General features: G+C 39.3%; 2 protein-coding genes across 2 annotated transcripts in view; one reads left to right on the top strand and one right to left on the bottom strand.

Moving 5' to 3' along the window:
- TMEM204 (transmembrane protein 204) overlaps nt 1-10,314 on the top strand; it is a 30,178-nt gene extending 19,864 nt beyond the window's left edge. The window contains exon 3 of the mRNA XM_063314733.1: nt 7,984-10,314. Coding sequence (XP_063170803.1) covers nt 7,984-8,228 — 245 coding nt within the window. The 3' untranslated portion in view covers nt 8,229-10,314. The remainder of the gene's footprint in view (nt 1-7,983) is intronic.
- Nucleotides 1-19,509, bottom strand: part of IFT140 (intraflagellar transport 140) — a 72,169-nt gene that overhangs the window by 32,571 nt on the left and 20,089 nt on the right. The window contains exons 16-18 of the mRNA XM_063315179.1: nt 16,876-17,026; nt 15,356-15,487; nt 12,049-12,245 (exon numbers count right to left, since the gene is read on the bottom strand). Coding sequence (XP_063171249.1) covers nt 12,049-12,245; nt 15,356-15,487; nt 16,876-17,026 — 480 coding nt within the window. The remainder of the gene's footprint in view (nt 1-12,048; nt 12,246-15,355; nt 15,488-16,875; nt 17,027-19,509) is intronic.

Here is a 19,509-nt window from a genome sequence, read left to right as displayed (position 1 = left end):
AGAGAGGGGCATCCTTCTGGAAAAAAACTAACAAAATACAACTTTAGGAAGCTGAGAGGAAGGAAAGAGGAAAGGAAGTGCTCTTGCTCTGGCAGCTCCCCTGGGATTCACGCGGTTCCAGAACTGGACAGCCTCACACCTTACAGGAAAGAGCTGTTTGCTTTGGAAAAGGAGGGCGGTGAAACTGGAAGCAGTTTTGTGCACAGGGAGCTTTGAGCTAAAATTCAGATTTTTCTGCTCAGAGAGATACACTTATTGAAATCTGAAGAGCTGCTTCTCCCTTTCAGCTAACTGGATTATTGCATCTGCTAATAAGTGAAAGGCCCTTGGAAGCAATCTCACAGCCCAGCCAAGCTTTTCCTCTTCCTGGTTGAGCTCAGGGAAGAAAAAATTGTTCAGCAACTTTAAAGGAGAAACTAAGAGTTTGCAATTCCAGTTGTCTCACCTGCTGTACATCACCAAGAAACTTGGCCGGTCCCTCTCCAGAAAAATGTGCATTTGAAGGAAATTAAAGGGAAGTAAATAGAGTATGCAAGCATCACCACGTTGGGGATTGTGCAGTACTTAAAAATAATTTAACTGCTTTTCTTCATGTATACATACAAAAAAGCTCAGCAGCAGCTTTAAAAACACAAATAAACCGAACTCAAGGCAAATGAATGGAGGAGAAAGAATATACAACACACTGAATGAAGACTTCCTATTTCTTTGGCCAAAAGTTCAATCGAGTCTAAATCGAGGATTTTTTTCCTACAAGAACTTTGATGTCCAAAGTACAAGTCATTTTTATTTAATGTTTGCTAAAACCTACATGTGCTACAGGTGTAGGTATAGTACAGGTAAATCAACTATATAGAGTACAATATCAACAATAAGACAGGGTATTTCCTAATATAAGTGCAACAAAATAGGAAAAATAGATGTTAATATTCCCCCCCCCCATATTTTTACATTTATATCACACTGTTTCCTTCACAAATGAAGGGGAGGGGTGTGTCCCCTCTTCTTTGATCTTCATAACAGTTGCTCTGTAAAGTGGCTTGGAAAGAGAGGCATGCAATGGCCAGAAATCACCCCCTGAACTGTACCACTGAGTGGAGTTGGAACCCAGATCTTCTCAATCCCAAGAGGGCTCGATGAGGGTCCCACATCTGAGGGAATGCCATCTACAAGGATTCTGCACTCCAGCTTTCTCAGTGATGGCTCTGCATTCCTAGAACAGTGTGTCCTTTGCTATTTGGACCACCTCCTCCTATTATATTTTCAAAAAGCCATGAAAAAGTGGCTTTTGAGAAAAGCATTTGGGGATGCCTCAAGATTCTGCTGCCAGAAAGATGATACATGAGGGCCTTCCTGCTGTTATTGGTTATGCTACTGATTTACGACGGTTCAATTTTATGTTTTTAACTGTCAGCCATTCGGAACCTTCAGAAACAGAATTTCAGATAACCCCAAGCAAGCAAGCAAGCAAGCAAGCAAGCAAGCAAGGAAGCAAGCAAACCATGCCTTAACCAATTTTCCAGATTTCCTTTAGAGTTCTGAAGAAACATTCCAGATAGTTATAATACTTTATATATAGGTACTTTCTATAACTACAGATCACGTGGGAGTTAAATATTGTACAAGAATCAAATCCCACCTATTTGATTAAAGAAAGGAAACCAAGGGCAAGATTAGGCATTAATAACTGCATGGGGTGCAGTGAACAAACCCGATTTTGTTGTGCAAATGGCTACCATCAAAAAGTTGAACAAGAGGAGAAATCATAAATATGATTCAAGTCTGAACTAACCTAGCATCCTGTTATCACAGTGGCTAAACTATGAGAATCCAATGATCGGGCTCTGAGCATTAGAGCATCCTTCTATTTATACCCCACAGGAAGTTGTAGGATGGGATACATTATCTTAGATACCAAAGGCAACAAATAACCATCACGCCTACTAGCAAATGATTATTTTATGATCCAGAAATTTGCTTCTTTTAAAGCTCTCCAAGTTAGGTTATTATTACAAGCTGGGGTAACAAATTCTATACTTTAATGATGTGCTGGGTAGAGAACCACTTTATGTTACTTGTGGTGATCTCCCACAAATCAAAAGGATCAGGCACTTTCCAAAAGAAAAACAGCATCCCTAAGTATGAAGATCTGTAAAAAGAGAGACACTGATGACAACTGAACTGGCAAGTGTGACACTGGTATATGGTCTATTACACTTAATCCATTCTAGAGTTGAAGGAATTTCTGAGTTTTATTTTATACTCAATTTGCCTTCGTTCTTCCTTCAGAAAAGATGAATGTTCTTTTAAAGTCTTGCATGGTTATCAATGATTATGATGAAGAAGGCATTATGAAGGCATTAAGAAGGCATTATGAAGAAGGCACATGTTTACGGCAAAAGCACAAAGTATCTAGCAAATGATTCAGACTGAATAATATTACATTGAGGTGATTGGTGTTATATTAAAGGCTAATTTTAAAGCTGCCTGCCATGTCAGCTTGCTTGCTTGCTTGCTTATTTATTTATTTTTCAAATTTCTGTCACTGCCCATCTCCCCCCAAAGGGGGACTAATACATTTCAACATATGCACCAAGAAGTTCTTGCAGCCTAATTCCATACATATTTTCCTGAGAGAAATCATTGAACTCAGTGGGACTTACTTCAGAGTAAATATGTAGTTTTAATATTGCTTTTGACACAATTTGTGTCTTTAATTTTGACTTCATATTCCCATTTGCCACTGGAGCTCAAACTGTAGGACCTATTTCTATTGGTGACAGAGCTGCCATTAAATATTTAAACGGTGGATGCCCCACCAGGTGGGAACCCATTTGCACATAACAGTTCTTAATATGGCCTACATAATTCTAAACATTCCAACCACCACCTTTTCTATATTGCAGGATCTGCTAGCATAGTTACAACTAATCTTCAGCTTTCTGGTCAATAGTAAAATTGCCCAAGATGGGCTCGAAGTGAGTAGAACTAATCTTTTTTACAGTAAGATGAAAAGGAATCATGACAGGCAGCAGCAGCAGCGCCAAGCAGCCTTCAATCCTGTTGGCGGCATAGGCTTATTTATGTTCTGCCACTGTTATCATTTCATTATTTGAAAAAAGTACGATTCTGTAGAGGCAGCACTACAGAAACAAAGATTAGAATGTGCACTTTAGAACCAAATATGGCTTTCTGCCATGACCATTCAAACAGGATGCTTATTCTTCTGATCTCAAGTGTAAGCTCACAAAGTAACACATCTCTTTCTACTTTGCCTGTCCAATCACGGACACTGTCCTTTCCAAATTTCTTCCTAAACTCCATTATCTGTTTCCTTCCTCAACGGAAAAGCAACCCACTCCCAATGCTGGCTTGTTTTGTCAGGGATGAGAAAACAAGTCCAGATAAACAGTACCTCTAGAGGAGACTAAAAAATAAACCCTAACCCATCATTTTTACTGAAAAAAGAATGCAGGCTTTGGAGACCATGAATATTTTGCAAAGATATTGTTTGGCAATTTTAGATGTTAGGATATTTAAAAGCAATTCTGTTCTTTTCTCAAGCTTTGCACTAAAAAAAAACACACTGGTAATTGAAGGAGGACGGTTTTCATGTCTTTCATGAAAGACCACAGGCAGGGTCAAATTCCATATGTTTGAGCCAACCGCAGAAAATACTGTATGTTTTCACAGTGCTGTGAATGCTTCATTTCTTACATCTATTACTCCCAGTCACTGGGAGTCAGGCAGCATATAAATTTAAACAACAACGACAATAATTTTCTTGGAAAAAATAATAGAAAAAAGTTAAATATAAACCCACATTCAAAAGTACAGGAAATAAAGTCTAAAGGATACGATCCAGTTACTTTTATTGTAATGGGGGCATTAAATAGAGGATGAGAAAAAAATGTACCCAAAAAGTATAAAAAGTAACTGATAGAACTTTCATGAAGTAGGAACAAGACTTAACTGGCCATATTGAGCATTATATTTGAAAAATTCCGAATTCTGAGTTTCGAAAATCAAAATTGTACCATTCAAATTAAATCAAGAAAGCCTACATGCATGGATTTGCCTGGGTATATTTAAGGTTGTAGAACAAGACATGGAATTTTTGCCTTCATTAAAGTAGAGGTAACTGAAATTTAGAGAAGAATCATTCTATGAAATAATTAATAGTAAGGGCACTTGTGTAAATTATGTTCGTTATTTCCCAAGTGCTCTTCTCCCAGCCTACTTACTTTGCTTTTAAAAATTCTGGCAAAGCACGTAACCCTGAGAGCGCCTCCCACCCTGAAAATTCCCTTCCACATTATTCATTCACTAATGTTCAGAGCTGGAGTTCAAGCCAAAGGTCCTGTGAAGGGAAACAGCCTTGCTAACATAAGTAGTTTTATTCTGAGTGGCACAAGGAAGCCTTAGGAGCTTCGTGGAATGAATAATGGATCCTTCAATAAAAGATGGACAGCTTGAAGAGTCTCCACTTAGGTAGAACTGCATATAGGGGCCCACACAATTGGCAGTGAGGAGAGAGGTGAACAAAGGAGAGAGAGAGGGAATCACAGCTTCTGACTGGAAATAGACAAATAGACTCAGTCTGCTTGAGGGTTTCCACTTCAGTATTAACTGTTATCTGTTTTTGAGTGTGTGCAAAAATAGGCACTGAAATCCAGACAGGGAATTTTTTTTCTTGGGCTATCTTTATGTGGTTCAAATGAAATCAGCCCTTGCAAATTTGGAAGAGCAGCAACACAGAAATGCCATAGGTTGCAGCAAACACCCACATGCACGCACGTGGGCTTAAATCATAAAGAGTGCCGTAAGGAGAAAGCCTGGTCAGCAGACACAGAATGCTGAGCAGCTGCTGGGTTGGGGGGTCACTGGAGACCGTACTAGACCCCAGAACAGAAACATTCTCCGTGCAACATTTCGTTGAAGCCGCCACACAACCACAAAAATAAGACAGCTTAAAGCACATTTAACCTCATACTTTAGAGCAGTGTTTCTGAACCTTGACAACTTTAAGACGTGTGGACTTCAACTCTCAGGATTCCCCAGCCAGCCGTACTGGGTGGGGAATTCTGGGAACTGAAGTCCACACATCTTAAATTTGTCAAGGTTCAGAAACACTGCTTTAGAGAGTTGTGTTGCAAGAATCAGTCCAAAAGCCATTGGGTACATTCTGGCTTTACCTAGTCTGGCATGTATGGTTTGTTGTTGTTTTGTTGTTTATTCGTTTAGTCGCTTCCGACTCTTCGTGACTTCATGGACCAGCCCACGCCAGAGCTTCCTGTCAGTCGTCAACACCCCCAGCTCCCCCAGGGATGAGTCCGTCACCTCTAGAATATCATCCATCCACCTTGCCCTTGGTCGGTCCCTCTTCCTTTTGCCCTCCACTCTCCCGAGCATCAGCATCTTCTCCAGGGTGTCCTGTCTTCTCATGATGTGGCCAAAGTATTTCAGTTTTGCCTTTAATATCATTCCCCCAAGTGAGCAGTCTGGCTTTATTTCCTGGAGGATGGACTGGTTGGATCTTCTTGCAGTCCAAGGCACTCTCAGAATTTTCCTCCAACACCACAGTTCAAAAGCATCAATCTTCCTTCGCTCAGCCTTCCTTATGGTCCAGCTCTCGCAGCCATATGTTACTACGGGGAACACCATTGCTTTAACTATGCGGACCTTTGTTGTCAGTGTGATGTCTCTGCTCTTGACTATTTTATCGAGATTGGTCATTGCTCTTCTCCCAAGGATTAAGCGTCTTCTGATTTCCTGACTGCAGTCAGCATCTGCAGTAATCTTCGCACCTAGAAATACAAAGTCTTTCACTGCTTCTACATTTTCTCCCTCTATTTGCCAGTTATCAATCAAGCTGGTTGCCATAATCTTGGTTTTTTGAGGTTTAGCTGCAAGCCAGCTTTTGCACTTTCTTCTTTCACCTTCATCCTAAGGCTCCTCAGTTCCTCTTCACTTTCAGCCATCATGTATGGTTTAGGCTTATCAAAATTCACAAGTATTCTTAGTTTTGACTAGAAGAGTTTCCCTTCCAGAAATATCCATCGATGTAATCTAAAGCAACTGCACTGCAGGTGAGATTTAAACATGCTATGAAATCAGTCGTGTGTATATTACCGCAGCCCAGACAGCATATCCTTATGCGTATGACTAATAATTATACCCAAATTACCTGTGGCTTGATTTATCCTGTACTGTCTTGCACCCAAGAATGGGTTTTATCACAGAACATTTGCAAGCAATGCCACAGATGCACAAAGAGGGATGCAGAAAAGTGGAGACAGTTAGTCCTATTCAGGACTGACCTGTCCTTGCCCACAATCCTAACGGAAATGGTATCTGCAGATCTTTATGTCTGTTTACTGCCCTTTGTTTATTCTAGTCTCCTTTTGCAAAGGGGCCCTTTTGTCTATGTGAATTCCCTTCTGTTGTGGTGGTGGTTAAGGAAGTGTTTATGAGAGAAGGGGAAGCTGATTTTTTTCCTATTATGCAAGGCACATTGGCTTCTTTGTATATTGTTCTTGTCAGGCTAATTAGACCTACAAATTACTTCCATCCAAAAGTTAATAACTAGACCTGCAAGGGTGGAGGAGAGGGAGTGGGAGAAGAAGAGGGATGGACTTGTTGCAGGAGGCTTGTCAAGAAACACGTCAGAAGCTGTTGACCTGACTGAAAGGAAAGTAGGACAGATATGTGATTCTTCACACAACACGCGGGGTCAGATGTTTGGGGTTCTACTTCTGACCCCTTGACAGATTTCCTGCATGGCTAGACAAATCTCCTCACCTCGGTTTCCTCAACACTGGAACATGAATAACCGGATATTTAGGATACACACGAAGAAGGAAGCAGTGGTGGGATAATGCTTTATGTTCATAAAGATCTTCAAGACCAGTGGGAGAATGCATGATGAAGAGAAGCAAAACATTGCTGCACTTTAAAATCAGGCTCTTTCCTGCCATTCCACAGGAGGAAATCCATCTCTAGATAAAGGAATTTCCCAGGGAAAATATATGAAAGTATTTTCCCATTCAGAAATATCCAAGTTTCTGCAATTCTTCCTTGAAAGCATATGACACTTAAGTTTTGGCCTCTTGAACTAAAAACACATCCTGGTGGTGGGCGATTGGTGTGAGAAACTTTCTGTGTGACTCAGTAATTTAACTCTGATAAATCAAATCCTTTGGTGAGAAACAATCTGTTACGCTGACGGGGTTCAAATCGTGGGCAACACACAGTGCACATCCCTGGAGTGGCTAAGAAATCTTATAAAAAACTAAATACATGCATGCCCACATACAAACTCAGCAGCCTGCCTCGTAGCAATCTACCCACATGCCAGTGGAGTTACAGCCACAGATTTTTGCTAAACCTGATTCTACAAAGAGCTCTCCACATGAAGGGCATGCTCTATTCATGCCAGCTTCTAGAATGAATGCATCTGATTTGCTAAGTCGAGAAAGCACTGTAGTATCCATGGGAAATACATTCTTTCTCCCAAGCCATGCACTTGAATAAGGGTGGTGCAGATGGTGGGCAGAGACAGCCACCAGGGTTGTTGTTTTTTTCAAGTATTTCTGAAGGAATTGAACACAACTTTTTCCTTTGCATCCAACTGTATTCCGTTGTTTGTTCAACTGTTCTGGGCCACCGGGGGAGGGCAAAGAAGATGCAGTTGAAGCCTCCCCATTGAACAATGCCTGGAGGTAACTTCATTAAGAATGGAGTAATATTAAATAATCATCCTGGTCTGTATCTCAGGAGGAAAGAAGCAAATTATTGTGTTAACTCTGTCAGGGATCGCTGAAGGAAAGAATGTCTGTAAATGGGGCTGTGCCTGTATGTCCCAGTCCTGTCCCTCGTGCAACAATCACCAGTGTTGTCCTTCATGCAAAAGATTTGTCCATCCTTGATTTAGATATCACAGGAAGATTATTAATGAAAAATTCCAATTTGATTTTATTTCAGGTTTTGTTCTAGTCATTGGCCTGGTGACTTTCTATCGTATTGGACCCTACACCAGCCTGTCCTGGTCTTGCTATCTGAACATTGGGGCTTGTCTCTTGGCCACATTGGCTGCTGCCATTCTTATATGGAACATCCTTCATCGACGGGAGGATTGCATGGCACCTAGAGTCATCGTGATCAGCCGCACCCTGACAGCTCGCTTCCGACGAGGGCTGGAGAATGACTACGTGGAGTCACCATGCTGAGAACATGCAGATGAAAAGAGGGAGATTCACCGTGCAGGAAGATTTAGAAAACTGACTTTCTATACATACGCTATATAATTTAAAACCACAAATTTCACCATTCAGTTAGAGAAGTCCATCATCATTACTTAGATGGGCGACATTTGTGTGTATCTGTCTGTCTGTCTGTCTCTCTAGGTAGCTACATTATACAATGCTTTCTTTATCCCAGTGTACAGCATAAGATATTAACAGCTCAACCATCTTGATGGACTTTTAGTCAAAAAAGAGTGTGGCAGACCTACAGTATACAAATGAAGATTCGGTAATGGGAAAAGGCAACCCATTATTTCAAGCTCAAACTGTTTGTGTGAGAAAGTAACCAACAGATTCAAGGGCTCAGTTATAGCAATGTTCTTTCTTTGAAAGAGGCAATAAGAGCAGTCTGAAAGAAGAAATAACAGCTCTTCTGAGTCACTCTTTTCACCCATTTTATGCAATCGGGAATGGTTTTTTAATATTTAATTTAAAAAGAAAGGATTGTGCAAAATTTTAGAGGCATCTAATCTGGCCAGAACAATTATTTCTTACATTGAAGCAAATGCTCCAGAATCGAAGACAACTAGTATAATTGTACTGTTTAGAAAGCTGGGCAGAAATGTATTTAATAGGGCATGAAATATTTAAGATTTCAAGCTTATTGTCTTTAAAGCCAATTTTTCAGAATCATTTCCATGCCACTTAACTCTTGATAAAGAGGTTCATTTTAAAGCTACCATCCTTCATGATACATGCACTACCCACAGCAGGAAGATTTGGCTTCCCTTTCCATCACCCTTAGCAATTATTTAAATCAAAAATGGATTGCTAGGCTTTTTCAGATTTGGTGCTAAATTGTGGCTTTTTTTTCCCTGAGTGCTTAAGATGCCAAGATAGATACTGAAATATAAAATCGAACCACTGCAGCTCCAGAAGATGTTTGGATTAGATGGGAAGACCAGCTTACTAAATTTATTGGAGAAAAGAAATGATTCCTTATTTACTGAATGGAGTGGAAAAAACCCACCAGAAATTACTGTCAGATGAATAGATGCACAATAAACAAAATTATGTTGGCTTTGATAAAACATTTAGCAAAATATTTAACTAGTGAAGAATGATACAATAGAGATAATTACAGAGGAAAAGGATTGGGTGATGAGGCTGTTAACCTAAATATTTAATGTCTCTTTCTTAGAGACTTTTGTAATATAACTGCTTCAAAACTGTGCTTTAGCTTTTACTTTCCAATTTTTCTTCAGAATGGAAATAATAAAGCTAGCTCTTGAGTTTTATAACATGACCTAGATGTCAAATAAAATACATAAATAAGTATATTATTCAGTACCTAAGCCCAAATAATGGTAAAACAAACATGGAAACTTAAACTTACAGGATACCAGCAGTTCTTGAGGAATTATTTCTATTCTGGATGCAACAACTGATTTCTCCAAAACGATCATGGGTACCATTTTCCCCCCTTAGGTTACCCAACTCTTTAAAGCATAAAAAACTATTAGACAAAAAGTAATATATGAGTATGTGCAACATTTACAAAGTACTGTGGTATCTTTAGCACTATGTAGACAATACCCAGACAATAGAGGTGGACAATTAAGGTTGAAATTATAGACAAAACGGCTACAGTAGAATCCTTTGGGCACCTTAATGTTGATGTAAATTCCTTTAGCTACAGTATATTCTACCTCTCAGTAAGTTCTGTACTATAAAACATGCCAATTAGGACAAGAAAATTCAAATTATAGTGTAGTTATGCTCTTGAGTTTACATCCCACTTCAAAGCAAGCCTCTAGTTTTTTTTAGATTTAGAAAGCTATCTTGCTAGGACTAAACAGACCGATCCTTTAATCAAAAACTGGGCTTCATTTCAGCTTACCTGGCTTGCTTTCTAGGAAGATTCTATAGCTGCTGCAAATTAAACATGCTCTAATTAACTGCCATTTACAAAAAGATTTTAAATACTGGAATATTTAAGATGTATTATTTCTGCTAATATTGCAATAACCATTATTATAATGTAAAATTAAAAACAAATGGTTCTGTCCCCGATTCCACTGTAATAGTTGAAATCACTGTTTGTTTTAGAAATAGAAATAAAAGTTGAAAAGGTAGATTTGCCTTTAAAGGAAAAAAGGCAACAGTTAAGGAGGCTTTATATTTATATATTTATATTATTTATACAGGCCTAAAGGCAACAGCACTTTAATATGATGTTTTGTTTGTTTTTCTTTTCATGGCAGCCTGCAATAGTATATACCAATCTATTTTTTAATCTTGCCCTAGTTTTAAAAGGATGGATCTGGGGAGCTGCAATAGAAAACAACACACTCAAAATGCTGGAACAAGGGCATGGAAATTTAATTTTTGTACAATGCCTATGGTCTGCCCTAATCCTAGAGAATTTTATTTATTTTATTTATCTATTTCAATGATTTATATAACTGCCCATCTGACAGCAGTTACCCTGGGCAGTGTACAAAGTTAGAATGAAAAATTAGAACAATCCAAATAATAAATGCTCAAGGTTGCAAACCATTGATTCCAAACTTACAACAAAAACACCATCAGTTAACAGAGCTTGCATTAAGCTCCTGGCCCAAACATTTGGAGGCATAGCCATGTCTTTAGTGCCTTGCAAAAGGCTAACAGGATCAGGACCATCTGAATCCCCAAAGGGATGCTGTTTCACAGCGCAGGCTCTGTAACAGAAGGCACGGCTCCTGGGTCCAACAAGATGACATTTTTAATAGAAGGGACCCAAATCATACCCTGGCCCTATGCCATGACGCCTGACCCTATGACATGATCCTAGGTGGCATAAAGCAATAGACAAAATAAACATGCATGATCATAAAAGCCAAACATTAAATATAAATGATGAACACCCTTGCTCTGGACCACTGTGGGCCAACAGTTTGCTAAAACAATACCACCTGGCATGCTTACAGAATATTCACATGATAGGGATAGCTCATGCCTCTGGGGTTGAGAGTCCCATGAAGTGGGGGCTGCCACAGAAAAGGCCTGTCTAGCCCCTACCCCACGTTTCTCATGGCGGGGGAGTTAATAGGCTACCTTTAGAAATTAGTTACGTGGCTCTTTCAGCACAAATGAAAATTGGTACATAAAGACATGAATTCCAAGATATAAAAAGCTTGATGACCCTGACCAATACTGTAGTGTTAAAAATTATGTTACCTTTTGCTGAATATTATGGGACAATCTACCTGCTCATATAACAAACATCCCAACAGTTAGCTTTCATTAGTCAAATCTTCTGCATTGTGTCTATTTGCATTCCTGGGGTATCTTTGTTATGTGTAGAAAGTAACAGAAATACGTAAGAACCATTGCCTAGGCACAGAGGGCAGAAACATTCCTTAAGACCTGGGAAACAAGATAATATTCAGAAATGGCTCAGGCAAACAATTCCCTGATTCACTGGGGTATAAAAAGGAGGGGATGGAAAACACAATCAGACTTGGCAGATTCTATTATTATAGCCTATCTCAGTATAGTTCGAGTCTTTCTGTGGAGTTGATTTTCTGGTCTAGTCTTCCTGATGGAACTATCACTATGTGATAAAAATTAAGGCTTCAGAATAAGCAAAACACAAAAGGGCAATGAAATAACAAATAAAAGGCAAATAAAGTGGGGCATTCATAGCAACACCAGTAACGCCACCATGTCTAAGGTCAAATAACTGCTTTCCTCCAGTAATCAATGCACCAAACTAGAGAAAAAGAGGAATCAGAGAAGATAAAACCTACAACCATCATACCTTTTGATGAGTTTGATAGATTTGAAGGCCTCATCCATATCTCCAATGGTTAGATAGAAACTGAAGTTAAGCATAGCTTCACACGTCACCTTGTCACATTCTTCCAGCCCAATGAAGTCTCTCATTGGTCTTCTAGCTACCATCTGATGCAGCGGGACCATGCCAGGTTCTACCTCATCTTTTCTCTCAGCTTCTGGCTGAAAAGAAAATACTAATTCACATGGCAAGCAAAATATGTATATTTGTGTGGTGTGGGTGGGTGGTGTATGTGGGTGGTGTGTGTATGTGTGTGTGTGTGTGTGAGAATTTGTTTATATATGACAGCAACGACCTGTCCTGTATAAATAAATAATATTTACCACTCAACACTGATATTTCAAAAGGAGCACCAACTTAATATTCAAACCATTTTCACAATATAACCCCCTCCCCCATAAAATATTGTATTACCAGAAAGGAAACCTAAGTTTTTCTTCCAAATAATTTACTTTTCAAATGGAAGAATTATCTTCACTTCACTGAGCACATAGTAACCCAAATCAACTTTTTCCTATCTAATTTTTCAGGGCAGGAGTAATCTTCCTTTCAATAAAGTAGCAACTTGTTACCTTAATGTCTAACCACTGAACATTTTGAATAAATGCATTATGACTTTAAGACACATCATGCAGTTCTAACTGCCTAAGCAGAAGCGTGGGGCTGGGTGGCCCTTGCCTGGAATAATGCCTGAGACAGCAAGATACTTGGAGGAAAGAGCAGGCTCCAGTGAATTGAATAAACTATTAAGTCATCCATAGTATTCTTTTATTATGTGACAAGGATGAGCTAATGGTACTCAGAAGCACAGCATGGTAAGGTAACATGTGGGGTTATGCTTAACCAAATTATAATCACCATTAACACTAAAAGAATCAAATTAAGTATCAACAACATCATTGCATTCTCATGTGACATAATGCTGATTTGTGTGTGTGCGCGTGCACGTTTGTGTGCCTTCGAGTCTGTTGATTCCTGGAGACTGCCTGGACATGTCCCTGCAGTTTTCTTGACAAGATTTCAGAAGCAGTTTGCTATTGCCGCCTCCCTAGGGCTGAGAGAGGACTGGCCCAAGGTCACCCAGCTGGCTTCATGCCCAAGGCAGGACTAGAACTCTCGGTCTCCTGGTTTCTAGCCTGGTGCCTTAACCACGACACCAAACTGGGTCTTACTGATATTTGTTACTGGCTATGATGTATTGCTGATACCTTCCACGTGAACATCTCAAATTCTTCACAATGATAGACACTAAGGAGCAGACAGGCTCATTCTCAGGATAAGGATCTAAGGCACAACAGCAACAGGGAAGTATTTTCACAGGCTACGCACATGAGAACTAGAATCAGCCCTTCTCTTCATTTTCAAGATTTTCTAAATTGGAAGGCATTTCCCCAAAATCCTGCATTGCCACTAGAGTCTCATCAAAAACGAAATGAAGATTTCAGGGAATATTTTGCCCAGACTATTACACAAGTTTTATTTTTAAGAAAATAGCAAAGGATAGATATGGACAACAAGGTGGAAAAACCTGGCTTTGATCTCTACTCTTTGTCCATCTCTTCATGAGGATTTGATTCTAAGGAGCTTAAAACTGTTAGTTTTTTGAGCTAAGAAATAAATAATATATAAAATAACAGACTCCAAATAAACAAAGCTAATGAATAAAGTCACATCAAAAATGACTTACATAAGGTTTATAGACAGATCCTCTCCAAAACAACAACTACTGGTTAGCAGAAATTTAAAAAAGAAACAGAATGATAGGAACAGCAAAAAATATACTTTAAAAAAAGGTATATTAAAAAAAGGTAACAGCGACAAAACAGAGTGAAATTCACAAGACAGACCCTGGTTTTACAACACTGTCAACTTTTGTTATTTAACCTTCCTTTTTCATTTCTTTTATACTCAAGGAACATGCCTTCACATATATCCATGCGGAAACCTGGTTAACTTTATTCTTGGGGAATCTAATCCTAAATACCGACTCTGATACTCTTTCTCATCTATAAGGCAGATAAATATTAACTGCGTGTCAATGAATGATCTTATGCACACCATTCAAGAATAATTGTGACATGGCATCCGTTCAATGGTCGTATTGCCATTATTTTCTTATGACGCTTTTTCAAGATTTCCGAATTTATTGCTGAAGTGCTAAATTGGAACAAAGATAAGTTGCCTTGCTGAGAATTTTTACTGCTTTCAAAATTATCAGTCCACTGAAGAGCCCTGGGTTAGTGGATGAATGCAATCAACAGAAATTTTGAAAGCAGTAAAAATTCTCAGCAAGGCCACTTATCTTTGTTCCAATTTAGCACTTTATGTTGCTGGACAAAGCCCCCTGCGTTGCATCTCTTTCGCTCTATCAATTCTTAGGAAAATAAGATTTACATTTTAATCCTAATCAGAACTTTCAACAGTTACTTTGCCCCCGGAATAAGGTGGAACCTGCAGATAATTCAGCTACAAAGATGCACAAAAATCTTTTGCTACTCAGCTTAAGTTTCAGAAGCACTCTTTATACGGAGGTGTGGATTCCCCTCGAAAGCCACCATGAAACTTCCAAGAAGCAGTTCCTGGAAAGCCCCAGCCATGATAATGTTAAAAACAAGGTAAGCAACCTTCAGGCCTTGGCCTAATTATCATGAGGCATTCAGCCTACTTTTAAAACCTCATTGCAAGAAAGCCAGTTTAGATCACTGGTGAGAGTTATCTGTCCTTTTTCTGTAATCTGGTGCTTGGAATTAAAAAGGAAGAGTGTCAGAAACTGAGGACACAAGATGACAGAGACAGAAGCAAGGACCCCACCTACTTCTAGCTGTAGCCCCACTCTTGCTTGCCTTTTTTTTTTTTTTTTGCCACAGGGTCCCCAACAAATTACCCTGGAAAGAATGCAACCTCAGCAGAAAAAAGGGTTGCTCGTCCCTAAATTATGGCCTGGGAAGTGAATTTTTACAGCACTCTCCTTTTAGAAAATGTGTCCCTTGCCTCTATCTTTAAGTTGTGCACATTTACAATATAACTTAAGAAGCATTTGTGCCTGAATTGATTTTGTTTTCCTTCCCATCCCACTCACATTGTTCTTTAGTATTAGTACACCTGCTAACAGCAATGGTAACTTTTTTCTCTTGCTGTTTTCATTTTGTGCCTAAAGCACCTGAAGTGATGACGATCACGGTGACTCAGCTTGTTTTTCTTCCTCCAAAAAGAATAACAACAACAACAACAAAATTGCCTACATGGGAGATGGAAAACTCTGACAACTCACCTTTTTAGCAAAGTAATAGTGTGGTACATCCATGCCCAGAAGAGAGTGGTAAGTCGATGGCAACGGGAAACTGTCTTGGAGCAGAAGCCCATGCTCCTCAGTGCTGAAAAAAGATACGATCAAGACATCCATCTGGAAGGGGAAATAAAGCATGATTTGGGCTGCATGGTGCAATATCCTTTTTTAGGTTTGTTTTTATTTTCCATTTTAAACTTGGCAGAGTTTTCAGTCAAGAAACAGAACGCACACCTACTACGGAAGGCTGAACTACAGGCTTCCTCTCGTTTTATGGGCCATAACATGCAGTGGCCCACGCTCCAACAACACAAAAGCATGCAGCTCTGCCACTTAGGAATCACATGCTTTGTAATACTATGGAGAACCCCTTGGAAAAATTACATCTGATGATCATCTAGATGCTTCAGCAAATTTTCTGCAATTATTTGGGGCAATGCAATTTTTTTTATTTCCACTCACCCTCGTATCTGTTAGAAAAATTCCAGGAAAATCCTGTAAGAAATAATTTCCCTCCAATTTTATATACGTCAAAGCTGCTATGCTTATGCCCTGAGGAATTTGACTATCTACTAGATGTTCCAAAACCAGATTTCATTTTATTTCAAGGGGGTTGAACAAGAATAGAAGCATACAATACATTCTAGATGATATGTCAAGCACACTACCAGGTGCCCTCCTGCAAACAGATTCAGAAACTACATCATACCAACACACTGCTTCCCATGGAGATCAAATTGGGTACAAATTACGGACTTCACCAAAGAGGAATTACCAACTAAAATAATCAAAATCTAAAATAGTCTGTGGAAACATAAAAATCTGCCTTTTGCTAAATCAGGTAATATTCCTTCAAGCTCCATATTCCTTATTCGGGCAGACTATATTTCCAAGCTGGAATCTTTCCCAGTTCTGTCTAAGCTAGTCCAAGCCTCAACTTGGACTATACACACTAGATGGTTACTTTACATAAGTCATATTATTCTACAAATACTGCTGTTTTACTTTAGGGACATCTAATATTAACTGTCCTGTTCTCTTAAAACATGGAACCTAAAATCCTTGATTCAAAAATAAAGCTAGAACATTTTTAGCTTTCATCTTGTGGAAGGATTTACAGGCAGCTGCTGTCACCTAAAGATGAGGGAACACGTTCCCTCCAAGCACAGAGGAACTACCCCTCTTGCAGAGCCTAAAAATGCATTCAAGAATAATAGGAGGAATTCAGACTAATATATAATATGTGAGATATGAAAGCTGACTGAAAAAGTTCCTAGCTTATTTCTATCTCATATTAAACTCCCAAAAAGCTAATTTTAACTGATTGCTGTTACAAGATTTTGCAGCCATCAGCTTTTTTTGATGGAGAAATGACCTGAATGATCTTGAATATCATTAAGATCCTACAGCAACCAACTGAAGGCTCTCACTGAACAGCTGAGTACAATGTCAACGTACTGGCCAAACAGTCAAAACCACAAAGGACGATAAAAAGAAAAACATACCAAACTTTCCGATGACTCTTGCTTCTTGTCCAATGACTGTTGATTAGGGTCAAGAACTGCTTCACATATGAACAGCCTTGGTTCATTTTGATCCCAGAAGTGACTAGAAGGGATGCGGTCACACAGTTCTGGATATACAGAGGTGTTTTTCCTATGCAGACAACACAATCAAGTTGTGTAAATCTAAATCAATAACCTTTAGCAAAATATATAAGTACCACCTAAAATAGAGAGCCAGTTTGGTGTAGTGGTTAAGGCTAGAAAAAGAGACCATGAGTTCTAGTCCAGCCTTGGGCACAAAGCCAGCTGGGTGACCTTGGGCCAGTCCCTCTCTCTCAGCCCTGGGAAGCAGACAATGGCAAACCACTTCTGAAAAACCTTCCAAGAAAAACTGCAGGGACTTGTCTGGGCAGTCTCCAAGAATCAGACACAATTCAACAGATTAAAAAAAAAGAGGATACCAAAATCAACAAAAGAGCACTACCCCTCCTGGATTTGCAACTAAACTTGATTTGCCTCTTCCACTGACTAAAGTTGAATTGAACTCCAGCAATGGTACATCAAAGGAGACTACCTTATCACATTTCAACTCTGTTGCTAACAGCAACTAGCAGCAAAAGTCAATTGCAGTAAATTGTAATCTTCATCAAATGTGAAACAAAACACAATTGGCAAGAAGTATTGGCAAGAACTCCCTCTTCCTTGTTTCTGCCGAAATAAATAGCATCTTGTTTCTACTACAACCTACCTCCCCCTCAAAAATTTATTCTTATATCTAAGCCTACCAATCTCTGTGGCTCTGAAATAAGAGAAGCATTAACTTATATAGGAGTCCAACCATGTATGCTACAGGAGATGCACTTTCCTCTATTTTGTTTTCCTGATCTGAAAGAATGATTTAAGTTGGGAGGAGAGATAAAAATCCAGCTACATGTACTCCCTGGTATTTTAAAAAGGATGAAATAAGTCTGATCACAGATCTGTGGTTCACACCCAATTTCAGTCAAAGGTCAAAATATTCAAGATATGAGATTTGACATCATAAGATCAAAGCAGCTTTCTTTAGACTGCTCATGTTGTTCATGAACCTGTGCCCATGTACACAGAGTAGATGACCATATGAATTTAATAAATAAATACATCAAGTTTCCATCTTAATTAAAAGCACAGCTATCCATGTCTATTCAGAAGTGACCACTGAGATAAATGGCATATATTCCTAGGTAAATAAATCCTGGACTATCAAGCCTCCTTCAGATTAAAGAGATTCAAATGGACTAGCATGGCACAAAGGTTGAGTCAAGAATCTTAGTCCAAGGAGCCTGCCCTCTTTCATTGAGGCACAGAAGCACCATAGGTTTGCCAGACCAGAGGCAGGTTGTAAACTGAGAGACTGCATCATGACTTAGCCTGAATCAAGAGTCCACTGGATCATGGATTCCTGAGCCAAGGATCCCTGAATTGATCTCTGATCCAAATACCATTACACCATGGCCTATGATCAGTCAACACGCCCTGGACTAGGCTTCAAAATGAGGCCTGCCCCTTTAAGGAAGGGGAGGAGTCTGAGAGAAGACATCTGGTCCTGGAGGCATAAAAGGGTTCTGTCCATATTCAACCAGAGAGTCCTGTAAGTTGCTTGATCGGAGCTTTCCATGGTGCTGCAACTACCAGCTCGTGTCCTGCTGTCTTGCCCCATTGTGAGCACTCCAAGGGTGACTTGCAAAGATCAGAACAGGTCAATTGTGCAAATATTAGAAAATCAATCACATAAAATTAAACAAGGGAACCATTCCGGCAATTCATATTCCACTGGAAGAAAAAAAGAGACACTCCACCCCTCCAGAAGAGCAGGCCAATAAAAGGAGCTATCTTTTTAGATCATAAATTCATGATAACAAAACAACAAAGGTCATATGAAGATTCCACTGGGTCTGTGTTTGGCACACACCACCACGCAGCACGGAAGTATTCTACTCTGCATACAGTCTGTAACTATTCCAAGATGTCAACGCTTTCTTCAAATGCATTATGATAAACCTTTCTATTTCACAGTGACCCCTGCTGGATCCTTTTTTACATTTAGAAATTCCACATCTTTTTAACTTGGTGCTCAGAATAGTCTGCAAAGCCATTTTAAAATCACAGCCATTCACTAGATCAATAAGCAGGTAAGAGAAAAGTAAAAATGGTTACAGATTAAGTTTTATTTAAAATTAATGCAGATATGGGATAAAATGAAAGCCATGTACCTGAGCAACAGACCAATTCACACAACTATGCTTCATTACAGCTGTGTATCTATCCAACTGAGAGACAAAAGCTACTTTTGGTATAAGGCTAGCTATTACCTATATGAAAATAGAAGTCTTCCTAGAGGTGTCCCAACTTTTAGAATGGGACAATTGTATTAGATCAGTGTTTCTCAACCTTGGGAATCTTTATGTGTGGACTTCAACTCCCAGAATTTCCCAGCCAGCCTTGATGGGGAATTCTGGGGGTCCACACATCTTCAAGTTGTCAAAGTTGAGAAACACTGTATCAGATGGTAAAAATTGGATGATTCTGGTAGTAACCTCCCAATTATTCTTCCTCAGCTGGTCTTTTCTGTCAAAGATCAAAATTGTTAAGATT

This window comes from Candoia aspera, chromosome 14 (genome assembly GCF_035149785.1).
Source record: "Candoia aspera isolate rCanAsp1 chromosome 14, rCanAsp1.hap2, whole genome shotgun sequence".
Lineage (NCBI taxonomy): Eukaryota > Metazoa > Chordata > Lepidosauria > Squamata > Boidae > Candoia > Candoia aspera.
Note: the sequence above shows the minus strand (reverse complement) of the source record. Positions and strands in the feature narration are given on the sequence as shown.